The 23,206-nt window shown below is 61.5% G+C and overlaps 3 protein-coding genes across 3 annotated transcripts; 1 reads left to right on the forward strand and 2 right to left on the reverse strand.

The window, feature by feature from the left end:
• Positions 1-562: 562 nt before the first annotated feature.
• On the reverse strand, positions 563-8,752 carry BESB_057130 (uncharacterized protein; the record flags this gene model as incomplete). The annotated part of the gene is made up of 1 exon (XM_029364148.1): positions 563-8,752. The coding sequence occupies one exon, from the start codon at positions 8,750-8,752 to the stop codon at positions 563-565; it is 8,190 nt and encodes a 2,729-aa protein (XP_029220071.1).
• Positions 8,753-12,146: 3,394 nt separating this feature from the next.
• BESB_057140 (putative histidyl-tRNA synthetase (HisRS)) lies at positions 12,147-16,346 on the forward strand (the record flags this gene model as incomplete). Its single annotated transcript, XM_029364149.1, has 2 exons — positions 12,147-15,529; positions 15,986-16,346. 2 exons carry the CDS (start codon positions 12,147-12,149, stop codon positions 16,344-16,346), a joined length of 3,744 nt encoding a protein of 1,247 aa, XP_029220072.1.
• Positions 16,347-18,573: 2,227 nt separating this feature from the next.
• Positions 18,574-21,189, reverse strand: BESB_057150 (uncharacterized protein; the record flags this gene model as incomplete). Its single annotated transcript, XM_029364150.1, has 1 exon — positions 18,574-21,189. The coding sequence occupies one exon, from the start codon at positions 21,187-21,189 to the stop codon at positions 18,574-18,576; it is 2,616 nt and encodes an 871-aa protein (XP_029220073.1).
• Between the last annotated feature and the right edge of the window lie 2,017 nt (positions 21,190-23,206).

Below are 23,206 nucleotides of genomic sequence, written 5' to 3' on the forward strand. Positions count from 1 at the left end.
CTGCCTGCTGGATTTGGGAGCTCCTCTACGTGTTCTGTACAGTGTGGCAATATTGGTAACCTGCAGATTGTTTGCCTGCGAAAGGCACCGCCACATGTGAAAAGTGTATGCCGTTTCGCCCAGTGAAGCAGGCCAGAATTGCCAATCTTTCGACAGAAAATCCCGCTCAAAAAGTGCCTTAAGCGATGCAGCGTTCCGGTCACGGTGTCGCGCGCCATCAGCGGCACGTACACGGTGGCGATGCAATTTCATAGGAGCATGCCGACTCACAGCCAATCACGCGACCACCTCGACATTTTCCGACACCCTCTAGGTAGGATCTCCCAAATCCTGGCTTGAAGGGCATCCTGGAGGAACGCTGGTGAAAAGGCCCTCCCTACCGCGGTGACAGGCACAGATAGGAGGACCGGAGAAAAAGAAGTAGTTAAAGGCTACCCTTCCCCACACGGCTGTGCTGCGGTCCTTCCCCTCCAGCTTCTCCCAGAAGCCAAGCCACGCAACCCCCAGCATCACCATCGTCGGCATGCACTGCCTGCTCGAGTGCCTCCTCAAACTGAACCCCCTAGAGAAACACTTGCCCCAGAGGGTCAGGGGGTGGCGGGGCACTGGAAAAGTTGGAGCCTACGGTCCCCTCGGCCGACACACGCTGCAAAGACAGTGTGTGACTGGCGGGCGCACAACTTCTCTCTTCTTTTCCGCCTTTTGATTTTCGTCGCCTCGCTGTCTTCCCTTCTCCCGCTGACGACCCCCCTCCCCTTGCTGCGCCTCCTGCACTTCCTCCGTGCGGCAAGTTACCTCCCGAGAGTGCTCCCTCGGAGCCAAGGCGAGCTGGCGTGCTGGTGTCGTCCCATCCCGCCGCGAGAGCTTGAGAAGATCCGCCCAGGTCCTCCACGGGCCGCGAGGGCGCACCCGTTTCGTCGGACGCGCCACCCAGACAGGCCTCGCGTTGGTGAACCGAGCCGCTCTCCTGGTGCGGCGAAGACATCAGGCCGTAAGAAGTTGGGTAAGGCAGCATGTCTCGCGCAATCTGCACGCTCGAAGTCGCGGGCGCGCCTGCCGTGGCGGCATGCATTTGAGGAGGCGTCCCCCCCCGATGGCACCCCCTGTCATCCGCAGAGGGAGGTGGCAGATACATCCCAGTTCCCGGCAACTGCGCAGGCCCTTGCCCAGGCCCCGGCGGGAGCATGCCGGCGTACCCCGCGCCGCCCGCCACTAGCGGAGACTCTGCGGTGGAGCAGCCAGCGAGCAGAGGCGTGCGCGAGCCTGGAGCCGGTGAGCCGGGAATAGCGAACTGGGCCGCGGAAGGATCGGCGTGTCCATAACCAGGAGGCGCAGACGCGCTTGCCCCGCCAGGGGCTCCAGGAGGCAAGAACGATGCTGAGCCGTGGTAAACGCGCTGGAGCCCGAAATATGGACCGGCCGGCAACGACGAATGGCCTCCTTCACTCGATGAGGCGTGGGCATACATCGAAGGTGGTTGATGAGGCAGTCCCTCTCCGTCTGCAGAAAACGGCAGCGCCCGTCCGTCAGCTGGGGCGGCCGAAACCCCGCAGGGCCACGCACCCCCCATCGCACCCACCGCTTGGTGCTGAAGCCCGTGCCAGGGAGTCCTTCCCTCCAGCCCGCCCTCGCGGTGCGCGGGCGCGGCCTGTAGTGCGGCTGCATGTGGCGGCGCCGGTGCGCCCGGATAGCCGTCGGTTGGATGGCAGGGACCCGGGGGGCGAATTGGAGACGGGGGCGCGATAAGAATAGACGACGACCGAGAAGGCATCCGGCTTGTGAGGGTGTCACTGCCGTCTGTGGTCTCCACGGCGCCCACGCCGTCTCCTCGCCGAACAACCGACCCAGGCGGCCCCGCACCTCCGCGGGAGGCCGAGGCAAACAAGGCAACTGAAGAGGCGACGGAGGACCTCCGTCGATCGCGGCCAGAGAGCGACGCCTGGCTACTGGAGGCATTCCCTCTCTGACGCTGCCCCGCCTTCAGACTAAGGAGCCCTGGATGATCTGCCGCCACTGCGTCCCCGAAGGCTGCCCCAAGCTCATCGCTCGCTGGCGGGCACTCCGCAGGGACCGGCCCGCCGCCGGGCATCCACGGACTCCCTGCCTCCGGACCGTCTCCCAGTCGCTCCGGCGCCCGGAACATGCCACAGTGAGAGACACCTGCTCCCCCCACCTGAGCTCCCGGCATACTCGGGTCCATGGGTGGGCCGGCTACTTGTTGCCCGCCGATGGAGGCGTCCCCTTTTCGGGGCTTTCTGTCACCAGCTGATCCCGGCCGCGAGCCTGGCGCTGACGCAGGCACGCCCGGAGAGACAATCGGCGTGCCCAGGACCGACCCAGGGAGCCCGCCATCAGACAGGAGTCCCTTCTTCTTTCTAGCACGCTGCGTGCTGGTCGAGGAGCGCCTGGAGCCTGAAAAACTCCCTCCGCCCGCCTCTTCCGGCCTTTCGCCGCCCGCCCCCACAAACGAGGCAAATGGAGGCGGCGATGTGGGTGTCCCCATGCCGCTAACCGGGACCGCCGCCGCACGCGCCGCCTCGACTGGATGCGACGCAAGCGCTGCAGGCGCAGGGAAACCGCTTCGCGGCACGGCGGGGACTGAAGGCTCCATCAAGAAAGGACGGGCTGGGGCCGCCCCGAAAGCTGTCGAGGCAGCCGCCGCGGCTGAGGCAGCCGCACACCGCGCGTCGGTGAGGGCGCGTTGCTCGGCCCTAGCCGATGCGACGGCTGAGGCGCGAGCCAGCCACAGCTCTTCAGGAACAAGTTCCGCGTCTGCGTCGTCGTCATCGCTGGCTAGATCATCTAGCTCTCGCTTCGCTCCCTCTGCTACCGCACGCACCACGTCTTTCATTTTGGCTTCAAAGCAGCTCCCTGGCGAGTCGAAGAGACTGGCGGCTGTGCGGGCCAAATGGTCACTTGCTCCCTTGACGCTTTTTCGCGTGTCATCCTCTGATCTCTTCAACATCGCATCTGATCCACAGTCCGGAAGGCCTCGCTCGCTAGCAGCAGACGAAAAGAAGGCGGCGTTGAGGACAGGCAACCACGGAAATGTGTTTGCCAGCCGCCGGAGCCGCTTCTCGATTTCCTCACAGGATGACGAGAGGAGTTCGAGACGTCTCCTCTTCTGGGCGCGCCTAGTCGCGTATGAACCGAGGACTCGCTTAGCCTCCTGCTGCCTCTCTCCTAAGCCTAGTCGACCTCCAGAGCTCCGCGACGCCGACCCGCGTGGCGTAGGCGCCGCTGACCCCCCCTTCCCAGCGTCATCTTTCGTTGCTGGGCTATCTCTGGAGGCCTGTTCTGCCGCCATCGAGAGCGATGAAGAGAGAGACTCCGCGCTCCTCTGCTCCCCGTCGCGTTCACCTGAGACGTGAGAGAGAGGGGAAGGGATCGACTCGCCCGGCGCTGGGTCGGGGTGAGCGGCAGTTGACGCGTGCGCGTCAGACGCTCCTACGACCTGCGGAGAATGATGCAAGGCCTTCCCCTGTCCTGCCTCGGCATCTGTCTTCTCGCCGCTTTCTCCGGCTTTTCGGCGTGGCGGCGACGCAGAGATGCCCTCTTCAGCCGGCACTCCTTCGCGCCCCGACCTGTCAGCGAGAAGTTCCCTCCTGTCTGGTGAGGCGGCTGCGGCCTCCATCGATCCCGCATTTATTGCCGGGGGGGGGGGCGCTCCACGGCCAGAATCGTTTTTCTCGGCTCCCTCGTCCTGCGCTTCGTCCGCATGACGCCCATCTCCTGAGACCACGGCCGCCTTACACTCCAGCCCGCCAACAAGGGTGGGAGATGTCAGACCCTCAGCCTGCGGTCCTTGCCCAGCGTGCTCGTCCGCGAGCGAATGGCGGTCACCGGCATCCCCCGGCTGGCGCTGCTGGACAGCCGCGGCTCCTTCGCTCCCTTTCTGTGGAGAGGCGCCTTCGCGCGGGAGCTGAGACGCACTCTCCGGGCCGCGGGCCTTCGCCGTCGCGGACCCCTGGGCGCTCGCCTGCATCTCTTGCCCTCGCTCCATTGCCCCCCCCCCTTCCCCCGGCTCCTCCTTCGCACCTGCAGTCGCCGAGGGGACGGCGAAGCAGCCTGCAGACGAAGCGGCGCGAGTCTCCGATCCCGCCTGCGACGCCGCCCCGCAGGCCGGATCAGCGCCCTCCGGCAGACCGTTGCTTCGAGGAGACACGGCGGCGAGTGACGCTTTCTCTTGCAGAGGTTTGTCATTCGGCTGCGCATGCTCTGCGAGCTCACACGGCTTTTCCATCTTTGCTTCGCTGCCGTCAGTCGCCTGCAAAGCGGAAGCATCTCCGCGGGAGTCGCCGCCTGGAGTCAGGAGTTTTTCCGCTCCTTCGGAAGCGTCCTTCCTTCGATCTCTCTCTCTTGTCTCTTCGGCGTCGCCGCCCAATTCGGCGTCGTCTTCTTCATCGAGCGCCTCCAACTCTCGCAAGACCGTGCCCAAGCGTTTCCACGCACCTTGGCTCTGCTCTGCGGCCACTCGCGCGAGCCGCTCGCCTTCCTCAGGCCGGCGGTCGTCCTGGAGTCGGAGCCGGTTGATGACTTTCTGCACGTCGATGAGCGAAGAATGAGAAGAGATGCAGCAGCCAGAAAGTAGATTCTTGTGTGTTTGGTGCGCGTCGAAGTAGGGGTTCTGCTTTTCCAGACGGAAAAAAGGCTCCAGGTCCCGCAGGAGTGCAGCGTCGCGATCGGGTTTCTCGGCAGAGAAGGCTGCGGACAGGAGATCATCATGACTTGCGGCGTTTTCCCGCTTCATGGCAGACTGCAGCAGAAGCAGCGTTTTATCGGGAAACTCCCACGGCAGAAGCCCATCGTACACGCTAGCTGCCTGACCTCCTCCTAGGTCGTCGGCTGCGTCACACATACCCGAGCCGAACGGAAAACAGTCGTCGAATTCCTCGTCCTCTTCTGTCACCTCGCTTCTCTCCTCTTCATGCCTTTCAAGCAGGTCGACAACGACTAACCCTGTGACGCCCGGTGCCGTCGCCAGCTTTTGCGGCCTCGAGGGAATGCCAGCCGGAGCTGCGACCTTCCCCGTGGCAGTCGCGGGAAGCTCTTGACTCGCCGAGTCGTTCTCAGGCCCCACAGGAGAGGCCAGAGGGTTGCAGGTTTCCACTTGCTTTGCCGCATGACCGGGTGCGCCTTCCGACAGCCCCGTGGTCCGCGTCGTGTCGTCTCCATTGCAACCAGAAGCTTCAAAGGGTACAGCGCTGTCTACCCCGCCTCTTCGAGGCTCCTCCATCAAACTGGCAGGCCGCTGCACACTGCCTCCGTGCTCTGATTTGCTGCAGCTGAACGCGCTCAGTCTGCGCTTCCCGACAAAATGTGTTTCTGGTCCTGAAAGGGCCGCGCAAGACGCACCAGTCTGGTGCGTAGTCCCTGCCGCCTCTTCATCGTCTGCCTCCTCAGCCCTATCGTTTCGCGTGAGCTGGCGCCGTCGTCGTTCTTTCTCTTTGTAAAACATGCAGGCTCGGCCTTGCATGGGGTCGAGCACAAGCAGCCTCGGGAGGGACACCGACCAGAAAGAATCTGCGCATTCTTCTTCGTCTTCGTCCTCCCCCAAAAGTTTCGACAAAAGCGCCTCGCGCTCGGCGTCTCGCCTCGCCTCCTCGAGCAAGCCCTGCTCTTCTGCGGTCCGCTTGGCCGCAGCAGCCGCCAGAGCCGCGGCGACGAGGGAGTTCTGCAGCCACGCACCCGCCCCTCCGCCCTTCCCAGCTGCCGCCAGAGACGCAGGCGCAGCGCCGCGCGGCCGAGACGACGGCAAGGCGGCCTCGGGCCCCTTCGCCCCGCTACTGCCGAACGAAGGACGGACGGGAAGTTCGCCTCGGCCTCCCTCCGGACCGGCACTCCCGCGGGATGGATAGGGCAGCGGCGAGGAGCCAGGAAGCGATCCGGAGCCGACGCCGACCCCGGACGAGGCACCGGGAGGTGTGGCGCCCCCAACTAGGGCACCTGCTGCAGGAAGCAGTTCTCGGCCTAACTCAGCAGTGCCCGCATGAGCGCCGACCGCATGCAGGCGCCTCGGGTCGCTCGCCGCACCTGGGAGGGCAGACGAGTCGTAAGAAGCACCGCCGAGGGGCAGAGAGAGCCCTGGGGCAGCCCTTCCGGCCGAGCTCGAAGGCGTGCGGAAAAAGGGCTGCGGCGGTGTTGAAAGGCCCGGCGCCCTTCCTCCAGAGGCGTGGGTGGCTGGGAAGCCGTACCCTCCGCAACTGCCTAGCGTCCCAGTCCCTCCAAACGCGTTCGCCGCCGCGAACTCGCCGCCAGAGCCAGGTTTTGGACTGGGCGTCGCACGCTCCGCGCGAAACGGCGCAGCGGCCCAAGAAGCCGCATTATTCGGGTCCGCAGGAAAGGGCCGCGCGAAACTCGCACTTGCGTGTAGGCCTGCGAGGGACGCCGCGCCTCCTCCCGCCGAGCCTCCTCCGGGGACCCCGAAGCCCGAGCTGCACGGCCCCATCCCTGCGCATGCGAGTGCCGAACCCTGGTCGGAAGGCGTACCCTGTGCGACGTACGACGCGTCCGCGTTTCCTGCTCCGCCAGAAGAAACTAATCGAGGCACGAGCCTGGCGGCTCCGGATTGCCGCGGGTCTCCAAAAGACAGAGGGCCTCCTGGTCCGTCCACAGCTGAGCCTCCCGCGGCACCGGCCCCCGCAAACGCCAGGTTGTTGCGGCTCGCCATGATCGCAGCCGTCGCGTGTTGCTGCCGCAACCGCTGATGAAGTTCCTCTACGCTCCACACCCGAGATGGGGGGAGGCCCAGGCCTCCACCCGCTGAGCCCTGCGGCCGACCCAGTCGCGCATCGGCTTCGCGGTCCAGCAGGTGCCCCGGGGGAGGGAGATGCTGCAGCGATCCGCCGTCGAGGTGCACGTAAGTCTCCCTGAAACCATGATATAGCCGCAACGCAAAGCTTGAGCACGCCTCCGCCGCCGCCGTCGGGTGCGAATCTTTTGCCGGATTCGGCTCGAAAGTTACGCTGTGTGTTTTCCAGGCGCCGTCAACCCACGAAACGCGCCAGATCGACGCTGCGACACTGTCCGCGTGCCTCCTCTCTCCGTCAGCCGGGCTGAGCTGCTCGACTCGAAAGTCCCTCACGACGCTGGCAGAGGAAGGATCTCCAAGTCCCCTCGAGAGGGCGGCGCTGCCTCCCGCGGTCCCGCGCTCCGCAGTGAACGGCTGCTGCGGCCACCGCCCGCTGTCCCCCTCGTGCAACGGGCCTGCACTCCCGTCTCGGCGTCTGCCGTCCGCCCCTCCGTGTTTCTTCCTCTGGAGGGCGTTGGCGGCGTTCTTCCTCGGGTTTCTTGAGGCAGCCCCCTCGAGCCGCGGCGGATAGCCGACGGCGAGAGAGACCGCAGAGGCGCCGCCCGCGCTGCGCCACTCGTCGCTCCGCGTCGCAAAGGGCGGGGGCCCACCATGCCCCAGGAAGAACTCCGCCGCGGTCGCTGCAGAGTTGCCCTGCGTATGGGCCTTGAAAGGCACCGCGGCAGGCGACTGAAAATATCCAAACGCCCGCGACGACCCACCACCCGGCGTCGCTGCGCCGGAGACGCCACCGTTCGCCGCTGCGGCGCCGGCAGGCGCGTCACCAGGGGGGGCCAGCACCGCGCGACTTGCACCGCCTCCCCTGGCGGCAGCCCCTGCGCCTCCCTCTGCAGACGGCGCTGCTCGCGAATGCCCCTTTTGAGAAGAACTGCCCGCGGGGCCGGCCCCGGCGCCCTTGCCGTCACTCTTCTCTTTTTGCTGCGCTCCGCCGGAGGACGTCTGAGAGGACTCTTCGTCACCGCGTCCGTAAATGCCGTCTTGCAGCCGCTTGAAGAGCCCCTTCGCCTGCACGTTCGCCCTGCGCGGTCTCCGCTCCCCCCGCCCGAAGCGGCCCTCGCCGCCCGCCGCCGCGTCGCCGTCAGACGAAAAGACTGGCAGCTCCGAGACGCCGAGCTTCCGCAGCGCGGCCGCCACCTTCTGAGGCTGCGGCTGCGCAGGCTGGGGGCTCTTGGCCGCCGCCGCGCCTGACCCCGCGGCCGCTGGAGGGCCCTGGCTCTTCGCAGTCGCCCCCGCAGGGGCGAGCGGGCCTCCGGGGGGCGACGCCTTTCCAGCGTCGGCGCCGGCTCCCCCAGGGGCGTCCCTCCCCGGCGCGTTGCCTGCAGCGGCCAGCTCGGGCCTAGCCGCAGCGGGTGCCTCGCCGGGGGAAGGTGCGCACTGGCTGTGTCCTGTGTTGCCGGCTGACAGAGACGCAGCGACATCGCTGCCTGCGCCCTGCGCTGAAGTGGGCACGGACTCAGTGCCCGCCGCCAAGGCTGCTTGAGCACCAGGCGACGGCGGCGGCGCGTCCGCAGGCCCGCCGTTGCAGGCAGCGTCGCGGGGGCCCAACGCACCAGGCTGGAGAAAACCGTCGTGGCTGCCGGGCAGCGACTCGGACGACGTCTCCATCTGCTGTGTGTGTTCAGGAGGCTGCCCTGGCGCCTCGGCGCCAGCAGACGGAGCGTGGAGAGGAGGCGGGTCGTCCTGCGCCGCCGTCCTAGGCATAGTCCTAGCGGCAGCAGCGGGACCCGAGGGGGCTAGCACCAAGGGTGAAGGCTGAAGAAGGGGGGCGGGGGATGCAGAGGGCGAGGCGCCCGCAGCTGCTTCGAAGGTGAGCCACAGTTCGGGCACGCGCGGCTCTAGCGGCGCAGCATCGCCTGCGCCCCCCGCGTGGGCGACGGCGGAGAACGTTGGTACGGCGGCGCGGGGGCTCGAGGGCCTGTGAGCCGCTTCGCCGGACGGCATCCCCCCTGAAGGAGGGCTGAGCAAAAGCAAGTGTCCCTCGCTGGACCCCGCCACCACTGGCGACTGTGGAGATGAGGAACTGCCTGTGTCCAGAGTGTTTGAGGATTCTCTCACGCCAAACCGCCACGCGCCCTGTGGAGGGCCCTCCATGCAGGTTTTCGACTGCACGGCGAGGGGGGGGGCGGGATGAGGGGGCAGAAGGTGGGAGACGACTCACGCCTCCACTTCTGCGATGAACAGCTGCTTCCCCTTGTCGCTTTCAGACAGATGTCACATCCAACCGAGAGTTCCGCGGCCGGAGGTGCCTCACGTCTGCCCGCCGGCGCTCTCGCCAGGGAAGTGCCCACTGCGAAATGACTACGAGTTCAACTCTTGACGCTCACAGCTCGCAGGATGGAACTTCTCAGACGCGTCCACAGGAAGGCGAGGAAAAAGCAGCGAAGAGAGTGCCCAAGGAACGCCTAACGTGCGCTGCGAACGTGTGCTGTGCGACTCCACAGAGGACTCCTGGGGGGAGAGACCTGGTTTCACAACGAGGGTGAAGGAGGCCGGCGATGCCCACCCCCCGTAGAGCAAGAGGCGCGCTGACTCAGAGACGTCGCGCCTGCTCTCCGCTGGACGGCAAGCATGCAGGAGCTGGAGCGGGCAGGCGAACCCAGCAGGCCTGCTTGTAAAGACGACGGCGGTCTGCGACGGCGATGCGGCAGGGGAAAACGGTCGCGTTGATGTATTTGCTGTTTTGCTCTGCATTAAGACGCCGCGGGCGACGGAGAGGACAATGTGAAAAAATTGCGGAAGGGAGGTGTAGCGGGAGACAGCTGTGAACACAAAGGCATCATGCAGATGGACGGGAAAGCCCCAGACCGACCGGGGAGACAAGGACAACAAGAACAGGGAAGCAGGGGGGAGATCTCACGGCCTCAGTGAGATCAGAAGGGGAGATCAAAATCTGCGAAGGCGAAAACTCAGGTTCTCCAGCAAAAAATACGGTTCTGAACTGCAGGCTCTGCTTTTACCCGGGACTTCGGCCACATTTCCATGCCGCAGCCAACACGCATGGAGAGGCGGAATAGTCCGAATCCGACACCCGAAAGGCACACAAAAGAACCCGGAATGCATAACGTCCGCTCTTTGTTTCGCCGGGATTGTGGCTCCGACTGAAAAATACGCACGACTCAAAGATCTTGGCTAGACTAGCGGTGGAAAAGGACGGAGCGCACACATGCATGCGGCAAAAGCGTGCCAAACCAGCGAGCAGAGCTCGTCTCTCGCAGAGTCACCGCGACCTCGCCACGAGAACTCGCTCTAAAGTTTTTTGCCCAGTCCGCTCGCCGTCTGAGTTTCCAGGCGCAGAATGCAACCAACTTTGCATATGGGCAGGGTAGGTCTGAAGCGGCCATAGTGTGCGGCGTGAGTCGCGACTCCGTTGTCTCTGGCAAGGGGGGCGACCCCCCCTCCGGGCGTTCGTCCTTCAGCGGGTCAGCTTCTACGCTCCCACAGCATTCCTTTCGTACCTCGTCAACGTCTCAGCCACAGATCCGAGGCTTTCTTCGTGCTCTAGGTGCTGCGTGCGTGCCGCTGCTTCCCAGGGCGCTTGCAGGGAACTACAGCCGCTCCTCATCTCCGAAAGTGATTCGGCCAAGTGCAGACTCCTCGCGTCCTACAGTTCACCAGGCCTACACACGGCTCACTCAGGAGCCATGTCAGCCGAGTAAGTGGCGTTGTTCGCTTCCAGAGTGTGTTTGCAGCTGCGGTCTCCGCAGATCTGCTGGATCACCAGAGACGCCTTGCTCTGGAATCATAGACCCCTGAGCACGCGTCCGTCAGTCCCTTCAAAAGGCAGACTGAAGCCAACCGCTGCAACGCTTTTCGACGCCACTGAGCGGCGTTTAGATGTAGCTACAGTGCGGTCAGCTCGTGGAGGCGGCACAACGGCGACGACGGCCCAGTGTGTTTCTTTTGTTGTGGAGGCGTCTGCGATGCACGTGGGGGGAAGAGGGGAGACAACGGAAAGCAGGATTCGGGAAGGCGGCAGCGGCCGCAAATATTCTGGAAAAGAACTGCGTAACAAGGCTGCTGTTATCCGCGGGTTCGTCCTAGACCTCAGAAATCTATGCTGCGCTTTGGCCTAGGTGCGCAGGCCCCCAGCCGCACACCTTTCTCGCCTTACCCCCCAGGACCACGGCCGCGAGCTCGCAACACCTACACGCGAACAAATGTTCAACGAGCGAAAGCAACTCCACATACATCCTTTTTCACCAAGGATGTCGTCACTTGCACAGTTGATTGCCGATCAGCCGCAGGCACAAACAGCTTTGAACTCCTCGGTAACACTTTAAATATCAGTCCATCGAGGTGCTTTCAGTTCTCTCCGTTTGTGGGTAGAGGCAGGATAAAGAGACGCCATCAGCCAGTCTTGTGTAGGTGAAGTTGCCATCTGAACGGCAGGGCATTTCGCCTTCCCGGGGGGGGAGGAGGGGGTCGCAGGTTTGCATTGCTTTCGACAGGGTCAACAAACCCTCATTTTCCTCTGTGCTGGAAGAGGAGCGCGACACAGGGGGGGCCTGCAATCAACTTCGTAATAATGCAGACCGACACTAGGGAATCAAAGAAGGCTTACCCGCGAGCACCTTGTCCTGCGGTCGTGCCGCACGTTCAAGCAGGGCATGCGGCACTAGCACGCTGCAACGAAATGCCGTTCCACGTTCGTCTGCGACCTTTTCCACGAGTCAGGTGTTGGTGGCTGACGCAACATGGGACTGACTAGCGAACTCGCGAGCCTCAGCGAACGTTACACCGCCGACCCGACTCCCCCCCCTCCCGCGCCTCTTTTCGCCCGTCCTTGAACAGAAGCTGTGCCACCCTCCTGTTGTGCCTTCTAGGGCACCCCACGGTGCAAAACGCGTCTGGTGTCGATCCGTTTTTGGGGGTGAGTATGTCCGCGCAAGAAGCTCCAATTGCTGCCGAGTACACAATCCACCGTCTGCAGACGGTGTGTTGCGAAGAAGTCCATGCTTGCGGCTTGCGCGTATATTGTGGTTGCTGCGGATGGCAAGCCGCGACGAGTTTTTAGTCGCAGTCGCATGCGGCAAGGCCGACAGAACTCTCCTCTGTGTGCATCTGGGCTCGCAGCGGTTACCACGGAGCCGAGTTCCCTTGCTCTGCAGTCGTGAAAAAGTGCCCGCCTTCCGGCAGCGCATCTGCTCTGGCGTGTCTGCGGCCTCGGGCTTCCGAGACGTTTGCCACAAGCTGGGCACCACTCCGCGATGAGATGTTCACCGTCAAATTTGGATGTCACGGTGGAATTTGAAGCTTTGATTTATTTTCGCCGAGAGTGGGGACCGTTTTCTCTGGTTGTGGCCGAGGTTCTCGCGAAGCTTCTTCTTCGTTTCGCATGCTTTCCGCGGAAATTCGCTCGGTCCGCGGCTTGGGCCGTAGAGTCTGCTTGCCCCCACATTGCGGGTTTTCTGCTTCTCAAGCGCATTTCTGTAGGTTTCTGGATGTGTGTGGTTCAAAGAGAAGTGCACTAGAGGCCAGAGCTAGGGATTGTCCTCGAGACTCGGTGCCGTCCTCGTCGCACTCCCGTCCCAGGCTTTTTACCGTCTCGCCGGGCGAGCGGCGCCGCCCGTTGATTTCCTCGCTTGCCTTGCCTTCAGGCGGGAGGGCGCCTCTGCCAGAGGAGCCGAGGCCATCATTCGTCAACTTCGCTTCGCGCAAACACCAGTCGCTCTCCGCGTGCGACGCCGCCGCGACCCTCTCCGCCGTCTGCGAGCAGCTGGTGGGGTGTGACGACGACTCCGCCAAAATGTCCGCGAAAGCGCCTCCTCCCTCCATGGGGGCTCGACCCCTGACCCTCGACGAGTTGGCCTGCTACGCGTTTGGAGAGTTTGCGTGCGCAATCGACCCTGCTTTGCTCCCCAAGCTGAATCGCGAGTTCGGGCGGCGATTCGCGCCGCAGCAGGCGAGCGGCGCGGGGCCTGTCTTCTCGTCTCTCAGTCTCCCAACCTTGCCGGAGGGCGCCCCAGTCTTGCCTTCGCCTGCAGTGCGAGCGACAGCGGTCCTCCGAATCGTCTCTCTGCTCAACAACGCGGCAGGCGTGCGGCCCGCAGTCCTCGCCGCTCTGTGCGCGCTTCTCAACGAGGCGCCCGAAAATTCGGCAGCCAGCAGCTCCTCCTCCTCTGGTGGCTTTCGCCTCCCTCGCCACCCGCTCCCGTCGGGCGCCTCCGCGCCTCCGCCCCCCTTCACCAGCTACCCGAGTGCGCTTCAGTACATGTTGAGCGGCGCGCTGGAGCACCTGGCCGCAACGGACCCCTCTTCGGCTGAAACGATCTCTGTTGACGAAGCTGCGGCTTTCTGCGGCGGATGCAGCGAAGTCGCTGGCCGTCTGTTTGTCGCCTCCAGGCTCCTCTCGGTCCTCGTGACCCTGCAAGACTGCAACGCCGCCCTCCTCACGGAGGCCCTGATGCTCCCCACGGACTTCTTCGGTCATCAGCAGCGGCGCCTGCCTCCGCTCAAGGGTATTGAGACGTCTGCAACCCACATTGCGAATCTGCTTCATGACAGCAAACTCCCGCAGAGCGCCAGAAAGAGCATCGCCGAGGCCAACGACCTCTGCGCCGCGCTCCCTCTCCTGCTTCCTGCGCTGGGCAACCTGCGTGAGGCGCTCAAGTCCCTCGCCCTCTACTTGAACGCTGAGCTCAAGGGCAGCGCGGAGCGCCCAGCCTCGGCGCCTCCGGCGGCCGAGTCTCTCTCCGCCGCCGCGGACTCAGCCGACGCAGCGGTCTCGAAGGCCATCTCCGAGCGCACCGCGGACGTGTGCTCGTCGCCGGCGCCCTCGTCTCCCTTCGCCCTGTTTAGGCCCAGCGCCGCCGGTGTGAAGGCCGCACTTGACACGCTGCTGCAGTGCCTCGCCGGTGTGCTGCAGACGCTCGTCGCAGCGTCCGCGGGGCTGGTGCCGCCCACCTTGAGCAGCGCGGAGTGGCCTGTGGTGGAAGAAGAGGCGGGAGAAGAGCCAGCGCACAGACCGCCGGAGAGTCCGGAGTGCAACGTGTTTTTGGGCCTGGGCACTGAGGCCGTCCGACGCGCGCGGGTGACGGACTTCGTCCAGCGCGTCGGCGACCTCGCCGCGGGAGCGGGCTCGGCGACGGCCGCTGCGGCGGACTCCGGCCTGGATCTCGTTTTGCAAATCGAGGAGCGCCTCGTGGCTCTCCAAGAGATCTCCGCTCTTCAGACCGCGCTGCTGCTTCAGCTCGTCGAGGCCGCAGACGTGAAGGCCTTTCTCGACGCCGTCGCCAAGGCGGAGAAGAAGGCCAAAGGCAAGAAGAAGCTCACGGTCGCCAGGTACGGAATGAGTCAAGGCACGCGGCGCTACCAGCAGTATCTTCTCGAACTCGTGCGAGAGGCTCTGGCACAGGGCGAGAAGAAAGAAGACGCCTGTCTCTCGGCCTTGCGAGCGGTTTTGCTCGCGGGGGGGCCGGAGGAGGCGGAAGCCGCGGCGGCGGTCGCGCCCGCTGGAGGCCGCGTGTCTCTGGCGTCGTTCTCCGAGCAGGAGGCGCATCTCGAAGTCCTGCTGACGCCGATCAACCAAGTGCGGCGCATCCCGAAGCCCGCCAAAGGAACTCAAGACTTTGGTCCTGCGCAAATGGCTGTTCGCGAACTCGTCCTCGGCGCGATTCGCGACGTTTTCCGGCGCCACGGAGGCGTGGAAATCGACACGCCCGTCTTCGAGTTGCGCGAGACGCTGCTGGGCAAGTACGGTGAAAACCAGAAGCTCGTCTACGACTTGAAGGACCAGGGCGGCGAGCAGCTGTCGCTGCGCTACGACTTGACGGTGCCCTTTGCGCGCTACGTGGCGAGCCACGACGTGGAGAAGATCCGCCGCTTCCACATCGGCAAAGTCTACCGGCGCGACGAGCCGCAGATGAACCGCGGCCGCTTCCGCGAGTTCTACCAGTGCGACTTCGACATCGCGGGCCCCTCGCCGCTCAAAATGGCACCCGACGCCGAGGCCGTGGCGATCATGACAGAGGCGCTGCGGACGCTGCAGGGCATGGTGGGACGGTTCCACGTCAAGACCAATCACCGCGTGCTGCTCGACGGCATGATGGAGGTCTGCGGGCTGCCGGCGGACAAGTTCGCAACGACCTGTTCGTCGATCGACAAGCTCGACAAAGAGCCTTGGGCTGCCGTCCGAGAGGAGCTCATCGACTCCAAGGGCGTCGCAGTGCAAGTCGTGGATCGCCTCGGCGAGCTCGTGCAGAAGCGCGGCACCTTCTCGGAGTTGATCGCGGACTTCCGCGCGCAGCCGGCGTTCGCCAGCAACGGGAAGGTCGCGCGGGCGCTCGAGGACATGGAAATCTTTGCGCAGTACATCGACGCCATGGGCGTCCGCGAGGACGAAGTCATCTTCGACCTCTCGCTGGCGAGGGGCCTCGACTACTACACCGGCATCATCTTCGAGGCCGTGCTCCTCGGAACAGACGGCGCGCGCGTCGGCTCGGTCGGCGGAGGTGGGAGATACGACAACCTTGTGGGCATGTTCAGCGGGCGCGACGTCCCAGCTGTCGGTATGAGTGTCGGCGTCGAGAGGCTCTTCCGCATGGTCGAGAAGAGCCTCGGCATGGCCTCTGCGTTGCCCGGCGCCGAAGACGAAGAGGAACAGGCCGGAGACAAAAAGAAAAAGAAAAAGGAGGACAAATCCGCCGTCGAACCGTCCAGTCAAGTCCGCGAGAGCTTCACAGACGTCCTCGTCTGCTCAGTGGGAGACAACATGCTCAAGTGCGTCAATCTGGGTCGAGCGAGCAGCGACGACGGAACGAAAAAACCCTTGATTGCCGAAGCCAGACGGATGCCTCTGGCTAGCCACGGCGCCCCAGCATCCACAGAAACCGGAAGTGCACATGTATCAGCACGCCGTAGCCTCACAGACGGCGACTTTTGTTTGGCGCCAGGTTGTGCGTGCATGAGTGTGCCCTGCCACATCTCGCAGGTGTTGTCAACTGTGGGAGGACATGCGCTAGTGGACAGGCGCTGGCAGTGTCAAACATCATCGCGCAGGACATAGGGAGGCCCCTTCATATGTATGCTACTCGTTCGGCTTGAAGGCAGGCTGTGTCGAAGAGTGGTTGCGGTTGCAGTTGGGCTGGAAGCGGCGCATGCCTCTGCGTTTTCGGCCAGTTTTGCCGGTGTTTGATGCTTGTTTTGTGCCCCTGTGGTGTATGGCGCTTTTCTCAGGGCTTGCATGAGCGTTGCAGGCAACCTGTGGAAGAACGGAGTCGCAGCTGAGTTTTTCTACGGCGCGGGAGCCAAGTTGAAGAAGCAGATGGATCTCGCCTGCCAGCGTAGGATTCCGTTGCTCGTTATCCTTGGACAAGAGGAGCTGGAGAGGAAGACGGCGAAGGTTCGCCAGCTGTGGTATGACGACGACGAGAAGCGGCCGGATACGAACGAGGAAGGCGGTGCAGGGGGAAAGGAAGAGGAAGTTCCGCTGGAGCAACTCGCTGAAGTGATTAAGGCCTACTTTGCTCAGCACGGCACGACGTTCGACCGCATGCGGAGGCGCGTCTTCCAACACAACTCCGCATCGACCAACTGAGGTCGAGATCACACAGACGCAGTTTCAGTGTCCGAGACCTGTAGGTTAGACGCCACCGGAGCAACGCCGCGAGAGTCTCGAATCTTTGTGCTCTTCTGAGCACGACGGAGGAAGACCAGTCGATGGGGTGTCGTCTCTCGCATGTGTGAATTCGTGCGAGCGTCGATTCCAACAAGGTGCCTGGAACGCGCTCAGCTATGCAGACCAGTGGAGGGGGGGCCTCGGGGCAGCCTGACGAATCATGTTGTTTGCTAAAGACCTGGCGCCCCGCTCCCCTCCCCTGCGAGTTTGAGCGCCCAGAAGCGTGCGACCGAAGAAGAGGGAAAGTGTCCGTAAGTGTCCTGTGTGTAGCAGGATTCGACAGGCGGCGAAGCTGCAAGGAGGGACCGCAACTGGTGCCTCTGTCGAGGATGGAGAGGGGGGACGTAGCCTGAATACTGTCGATGTATCTATCATGTGAACGGAACAGGGCTTCAGTTTGCGGCAGCTGCGCAGCAAAGATAGAATCTTTTTGTTAGGTACACGAGCGGGACTGCATTTTTCGGGTTCCCTGTGGCGCAGAGCTTCGCCTCACACCTTCTTTCAGCCGCTGAGGCGAAACAACCATACCGGGCTGCCGCGCATGCGTGTCGCTTACGACCAACGAGGGCTTCACGCGCCGACGTGTACTCTAGCATCTAACTCGTTCTTGCTTTCATGTGACGTGCTGGAACAGCTGTGACCTCACGGTTTCTGAACAGACAATGACGAATGAGATGTGCAAATTTTTCAATGGCGACCGTATTCAGCCTTTCTCTTCGTGTCGCGCGCCCTGTGGTTCCGAAGGATAGTGTCTTCGGATGAACCTTGTAGAGGACTTGCCTCATGCGCGAAAGCGCCAGCATTTGCTCACATCGCTGCAATAGCAACGAGTGACACGCGAAAGATTCACATGATCCCGGCGGCAACTTGGCCACGTGTTGAGATCTTCTGCAGCAATCCAGCTACGGCAGCGTCGCGCTAAATTTCGGCGTGCCCTTAGTTTGAGGAGCTGGCGGTACGGAAATGCAAAGACGAGACGGCGTTACCGTGCCCCCGGCTGGCGGCCTAGGCAGGCACACAGAAGCCTGCACGTGGTTCATTGTCAGGTTGCGCACGCTTGCTTGTCGCTCTTAAAATGAACCGGCAACGGAAGCATGTGTTTGAGTTGCAGGTTTCCAGAGTTCCGGGTGCAGGCAACTAAGCAGATAGGTCCAGCGGCTGTTCGCCCCCTGTAAAGCACGTGCTTGTTCAGCAGGACAGGCTCTAGTGATGCAAAATGTGATCAGTCACGGACGCCTGCCCCCGCTTCAAAAGATGGATGTGTGCGTACGAACTCTGAGGGTGAACACACGGGGTGCAGTGGAGTCAAGGAAGGAAAGTAAGCTGCAAGCGCCTGCAGTCAAACGGGCCTCGCGCACTAAATATTCCTGCACCGGCACAGTAGGACCAGCAGACTAGAAAAAGACGAAGGAGTCTTGAACGGCGTGGGCAAGACGCCGCAGTGTAATACTCTCTCTCCGCATCGAGTAAGACACACCAGCAGCCGGTGTGGGGCAGGGTGAACTTCTAAGTGCCGTCTGGTGAGAGATAGGCAGTCAATATTGCAGCGTTTCTCCCAAGTACTAATTCCTCATTTGCGTGGCAGGTGTGTTTCGAACTCGACGTTTCTTATGAAGAAGAGTCACTTGTCATATATAGTTCAGAGTTGGATGCGCTCAGGAAACCAGCGATAGTAGTGTGACAGTCCCGAGGCAGGCGGCTGTCCGACTGGGTTGCTACCTCGTCGGTAAACGAGCCCGCTGTGGGGATAATCTTGCCATTTGGGCCGTTATACAACACAGAGGAACCTCCAAGAGAGTTACAGCCAAGCTACATGTCATGGTCACTGCGTAAGCTCCGGAAGACTGATCCGTTAAATGCACACAGCCAACCCCCAAAATGATCTCGTGGATTACAGAAGACTCGTCTGTTGGCCATGCATCCCTCAATTACAACGCAGCCATCCAGGTATCTTACGGCTACCGGGTGGTGATAATTCTAAACAGCGGTATCAGCTTCGCATTCCTGCTGTGGAAAAAAACAAACTTGGCACTCATACCAGGGGACAAGATGCATATCGTACCGCACTTGGTGGATCGCCATTTCGCCTCCCTTTGATATCGGAATCTTCGACAGGCGTGCCACGTCCTTAGTACGCTTATGGTGACTACCTGTTCGAAGTGAATCCTCCCATGAAAACTGGTATGGGTATATCATCGCCCAGTGAAAGCTCTGGCCCCGTCAAACTTACAGTGTGCAACGTCTCCGGCCATCCTCTGTAGCATTTTACCCAGAGCGTGTCCTCTCCGTGTTCAGCAACGTGCATTGGAGACGTGCCGCATATTTTGCGGCTACTATCATTCGTAAGAGTTTCTGTCCACTTTGAGTGGGACTGTTCCTTCGGGACTGTGCTGGGTTGCGGAAAACGCAAGCGAGACAGTGCTGCTTTAGAACGCGCATCAGCTCTCTCGTCTGTATCTCGCGGGTTCGGGCTTTCCACGCCGGCAAGCATGACAATCATGTCCATGTCTTGCAGATCCGTACCACAGGAGGGATACTTCGTCCTGCCGGCGTTTCCCACCGGCGACTTCGTTTGTTCCGCTGTTCCGTTCCTCTCGGCGCTTCTCCTGCGCAGAAGCCGGCACTGCTCCCGAAAGCCGTCGAGATGCAACTGAGCTGACAGAGGCCGGCCTACCGAGGGATGCCAGAAGGCGCTAGCGCCACATGCAGCGGGGAGTCCATCCATGTTGGCGGCATTTGGGGGGGTGCCTGTTTGACGCATCCCAGCACGGAGTGAGCAGTCAGGGCTGGACTTGCCGTTGTTCCTAACCTCCATGATCTTGTGTATAGGAACATCAAGAACCCAGACGGGTAACTCCACACCGCCTTCCCCGCCCTCGTCCGCTGGCTGTTTATCTTTACGGAGATAGCCAGACAGATGCGACCACCGAGGCACCGCATCACCACTCTCTCGGCGCTTCTCCTTATGATTCGTTTGTTGTATGCGTCTCGCTCTCGGATGCTGTTCGTGCTCCGATGCATGGCGGCGTTTTTCGCCATCAGGGATCATTTGGTTTCCTGGTTCAGAGGCTGACGTGAAAGCGAATACAGGAGAGTCTTTGCGTAACGCGTGGTCTTGTGTTAGCCTGCCTCGAGAGAGTAGCATTCCCTCGACCCACGCTCGCGCTTCTGGTGCCGCCCAACGGAGCACCGCATGCCTTGGTGCGGTATTGAGGAAAGGATTAATTGACCGGGGAGATAAGTCGGAGACGATGCCCTCGCGAGACGATGGCATGAAGCCGCTTGACCTCTCACTGTCGCTATCGTTGTTCGCACCTTCGCCGAGACCGCCAGTGCTGGCATGTAGATCACCTCTACTATCATGTCCTGCTTTCGTGCTCTTTAAAATGTGGTTCTGCACAGCTTTTGGCGCAGGAACCAAGTGTACTGGGACGAGACCCAGGAGGGCGTTTTCGACCAACAGTTCCGCCTCGGGCGCATTCGAGGACCCCGCGGAGAGGGTTTGGCCGGATCGTTCGATGCTCGCCGCATTAACCTTTTCTTCTGCCCCGTCTTCTCGTTTTCGAATGCAGCGAAGCAGAGCAATCCATCCATGTTTTTCGGGAGCACCCGGTAGCTTCCCCTCTCCGTGCAGCCTTTCCCGTTCGCTACCTGGGGCTTCACTTGGTGGAGAGTAGCTGAAATTCACATCTAGCTGGTCTGCCTCAGATGTCGCCTGCTCAGCGGCCCGTGCCGCACTGGCAAACGTAGCCGCTACGGAGCTCAGCCGACCATCCCTTGTAGAAGGCCCCCCGTTATCTGGTTGCCGTGTATTGTTCGAAGACCAGGAGAGAGAAGACGGAGACTGTGCATTCAATGTCACGCGTGGAACAAGCTTTTCCGTTGACCCAGGAGCTTGACCATATGCCACCACTGTTGGTCGAGATTTGACTACCGCCTCGGGTGGTCCACGATTCAAAAAGACGCCGGTTTCTTTATTTTGACCACTTTGTGAAGGCAAGATTGTCTCTTGTGGGAGTGGCGAACCAGAGGATTTACGCACTTGGGAGTCCCACGGGAGTGAGTGAGAAGTGTAGCTTGCAGTGGTCTGCGCGCCTGATACCCGCGCACTGTCTCTAACAGATTTCAGGTCGGTGCCATTCTCCGGTCCTGAACTAGAATGCCATGAATTGTCTCGCCAAGGCGGGTTTTCAGCGCGTTTCACCTGTCGAATCGCCGACCAGTCGATCGAAATGACCTGCAGTGTTGCTTCGTCCACGTCTGCGCGATCATGCTCGACGTTCCGATACATATGGGAACTGTCCAGCTGCGTTGATTCATCTTTTGTTGGTGGGGCTCCCGCCTCGAACTTCGGCTTCTCGTTCCACGGCTTACTGCTCATTCCGCACATCCTAATCGCGAAAGTTCGAAGATCAACGAACAAAGCAGGTTCACTCGCGATGGGAAAGAGAGGCAGCATTTGCAGAAATTCGCTAGCAACCCCTGTAGTTCCACTTTTGGGGTTCTTGTCCTCTGCGAGTGCTAGGGACTGGTCAGCGAGAGCTTGCTCCCCGCTTCTTTGGAATACGTCACTTGCCATCCAGGACGAATTCAGGAGTGACACAAGCGTTTTGAACGGCGGGTCTTCAGCGGGTTGCTGCATCAAAGAAGGCTCTTGAAGCAGCTCTCTACGGTCCGCGTCAGGGTACGCACGACGGGCTGGAAGGCTGCGCGGAGCCGCCGCCATGACGCTTTCTGTGACTGATTGATGTTTGGCCGCCATGTGAGAAAGGGCAGGCTTTCTCGGACGGCTCCGGCTGTCGCCGACGGAGAATTGGGTCGCCGAAGGCGCGCTGGAAGCAAGCTTCCTCAGAGTTTGGGGACACAACGATGCAGCTTCCAAGAGCCAACTCCTTGTGGAGAGCGAAGGTAACGGTGAACTTGGGTACGTGAAGGGCTTTTTGTGAGAGTCAGGAGCGGTAAACAGTGCACGGCGCTCCTTTGTGAAGTCAGCCGGCCCTGATGATGAACGTGCGCCCGAGGGAACATCGAAGGCAACACGGTCATCGGAGAGAACTGCTACTTCAACTCCCCTTGCCGTGACATCCCACAACAGTGCCCTGTTTGGTCCACTTCGTGTTGGAGAGGGCTCCTGTAGATGGGCTGCCAGTGCTTGTACAGGTTGCGATGGGAAGGAGATGATACAAGGACGCACCGCTGTTGATATATACAGCGGCGATGCAACGAAAATATGGCAGATACTTAGAAGTGCCAAAAGACCCCAATATGCGAAGTACGGGCTCCGGTTCCATTTTCGAGTATGAAGTCTTCGTTTCAGGATGACGCTGGGCGCCAAGCAGCATACCGTCCACTTGCAGTCGGATTCTCGGCGCCAACCACCACGCAACGTGAACACGGGTGAGAAAGACAAAATCGTCATCGCATACGCGCTACGCGTCATGCGGTAGATCCGGCGCCAGACCATGGCACAATAAAGATTCAGGAAGGCACTTTCTGTGGTTACCGGCAGTTGCCGAACGATAACGACCGCGCTGAATCGCACTCGATTACATCTGTTGGGTGCCAGATTCTGACTTACTAAACTTCCGCAACACTGTTTTGCACCCATTGCTCGAGAGAGCTGCATTACTTCGCATCAAAAGCGACTCGCACGTAGCAACACGGATGAGGCCTGCCTTGATAACTAAGGGACACTGGCAAGCAGTAAGCCTAAAAGTGAGACGCAGGTTAAGGCATACCTATAGATAACATTATAGGATAACAGAAGCTCCCTATTTTATCGGTTCTGCAGAGCTGCTGCGCTGAGCCGGAATCCACTCGAGGTCGACGGTTCTGCTCGGTCATCGAACCTTATGAACCTCAAAATCCGTTGGAAGCCTGCAGTGTCTTTAGAAACATCACAAGAGACTAAAGAAATCTCATTGAAAATACTACAACGCCAGATGAGCAAGATGCCGCCACCCGCGAACAGAGCAAGCGCGGAATATAATGCACGCGATGCCAGCTCTCGATCACAAGCTTTTCCTGGCATCGCGTCAAAACTCTGTTATAAATGGACTCCGCGCTACACAAAAACTGACCGGAGGAGGAAAGCCGAGCACCGGCCGCAGAATGTGACGACCATTTTACCGAGCAACAAAGACTGGGGCACGTGAGCAATGAAGGCTCGGAGACTGAGCAGTCTCCGTAGGTCTCAAGGCGGCCTGGAAGGAGACGAGTTTCGACGACCAGGTCCGATCCCACACGAGTCAGGTGCCGAACTTGCTAACAATAGGCGATCAGCCCGCCTCTACCAACGCAGAATAGAGGCGCACTCTGAACAACTCCCGTCTGCGAGATTTGCCATTTGATACAGTGCCGACCGGAGTACACAAACTGAAGTGGCCTAACTTGTCTATGCAAGGCGACACCGGTCTCGCCTACGTGCCTTTCCCATCGCTGTCTTCGCGCTTCGTGTCACTAGCGTGAGAGGCAATCCCCGTTTGACGCAGCAGTCGGCAGCTGCCGCGCTCGTGCTGAAGGGATACCACCGTTCTTCGGCAACGCTGGGACGCTTGACCGGCATGCGAAGGTGTACCGCAGCGCCTCTTTTTTTTTCGGGGCGTGTTCACGGTGGCAAAGGGCCCTTCCTGCCGCGCTGCATCGGGGGCCTGCTTCACCGCCACTCGGAACCATCTGCCACCACATGTTAGAAACGTTGGACCCCCGGAATCATCTCCCGCACACATGTAGCCCGCCATACACTCGGCTCTTGCGATGAGTATTGCTTTGAAACCCCC

The sequence above is a fragment of the Besnoitia besnoiti genome, chromosome IV (assembly GCF_002563875.1).
Source record: "Besnoitia besnoiti strain Bb-Ger1 chromosome IV, whole genome shotgun sequence".
NCBI lineage: Eukaryota > Apicomplexa > Conoidasida > Eucoccidiorida > Sarcocystidae > Besnoitia > Besnoitia besnoiti.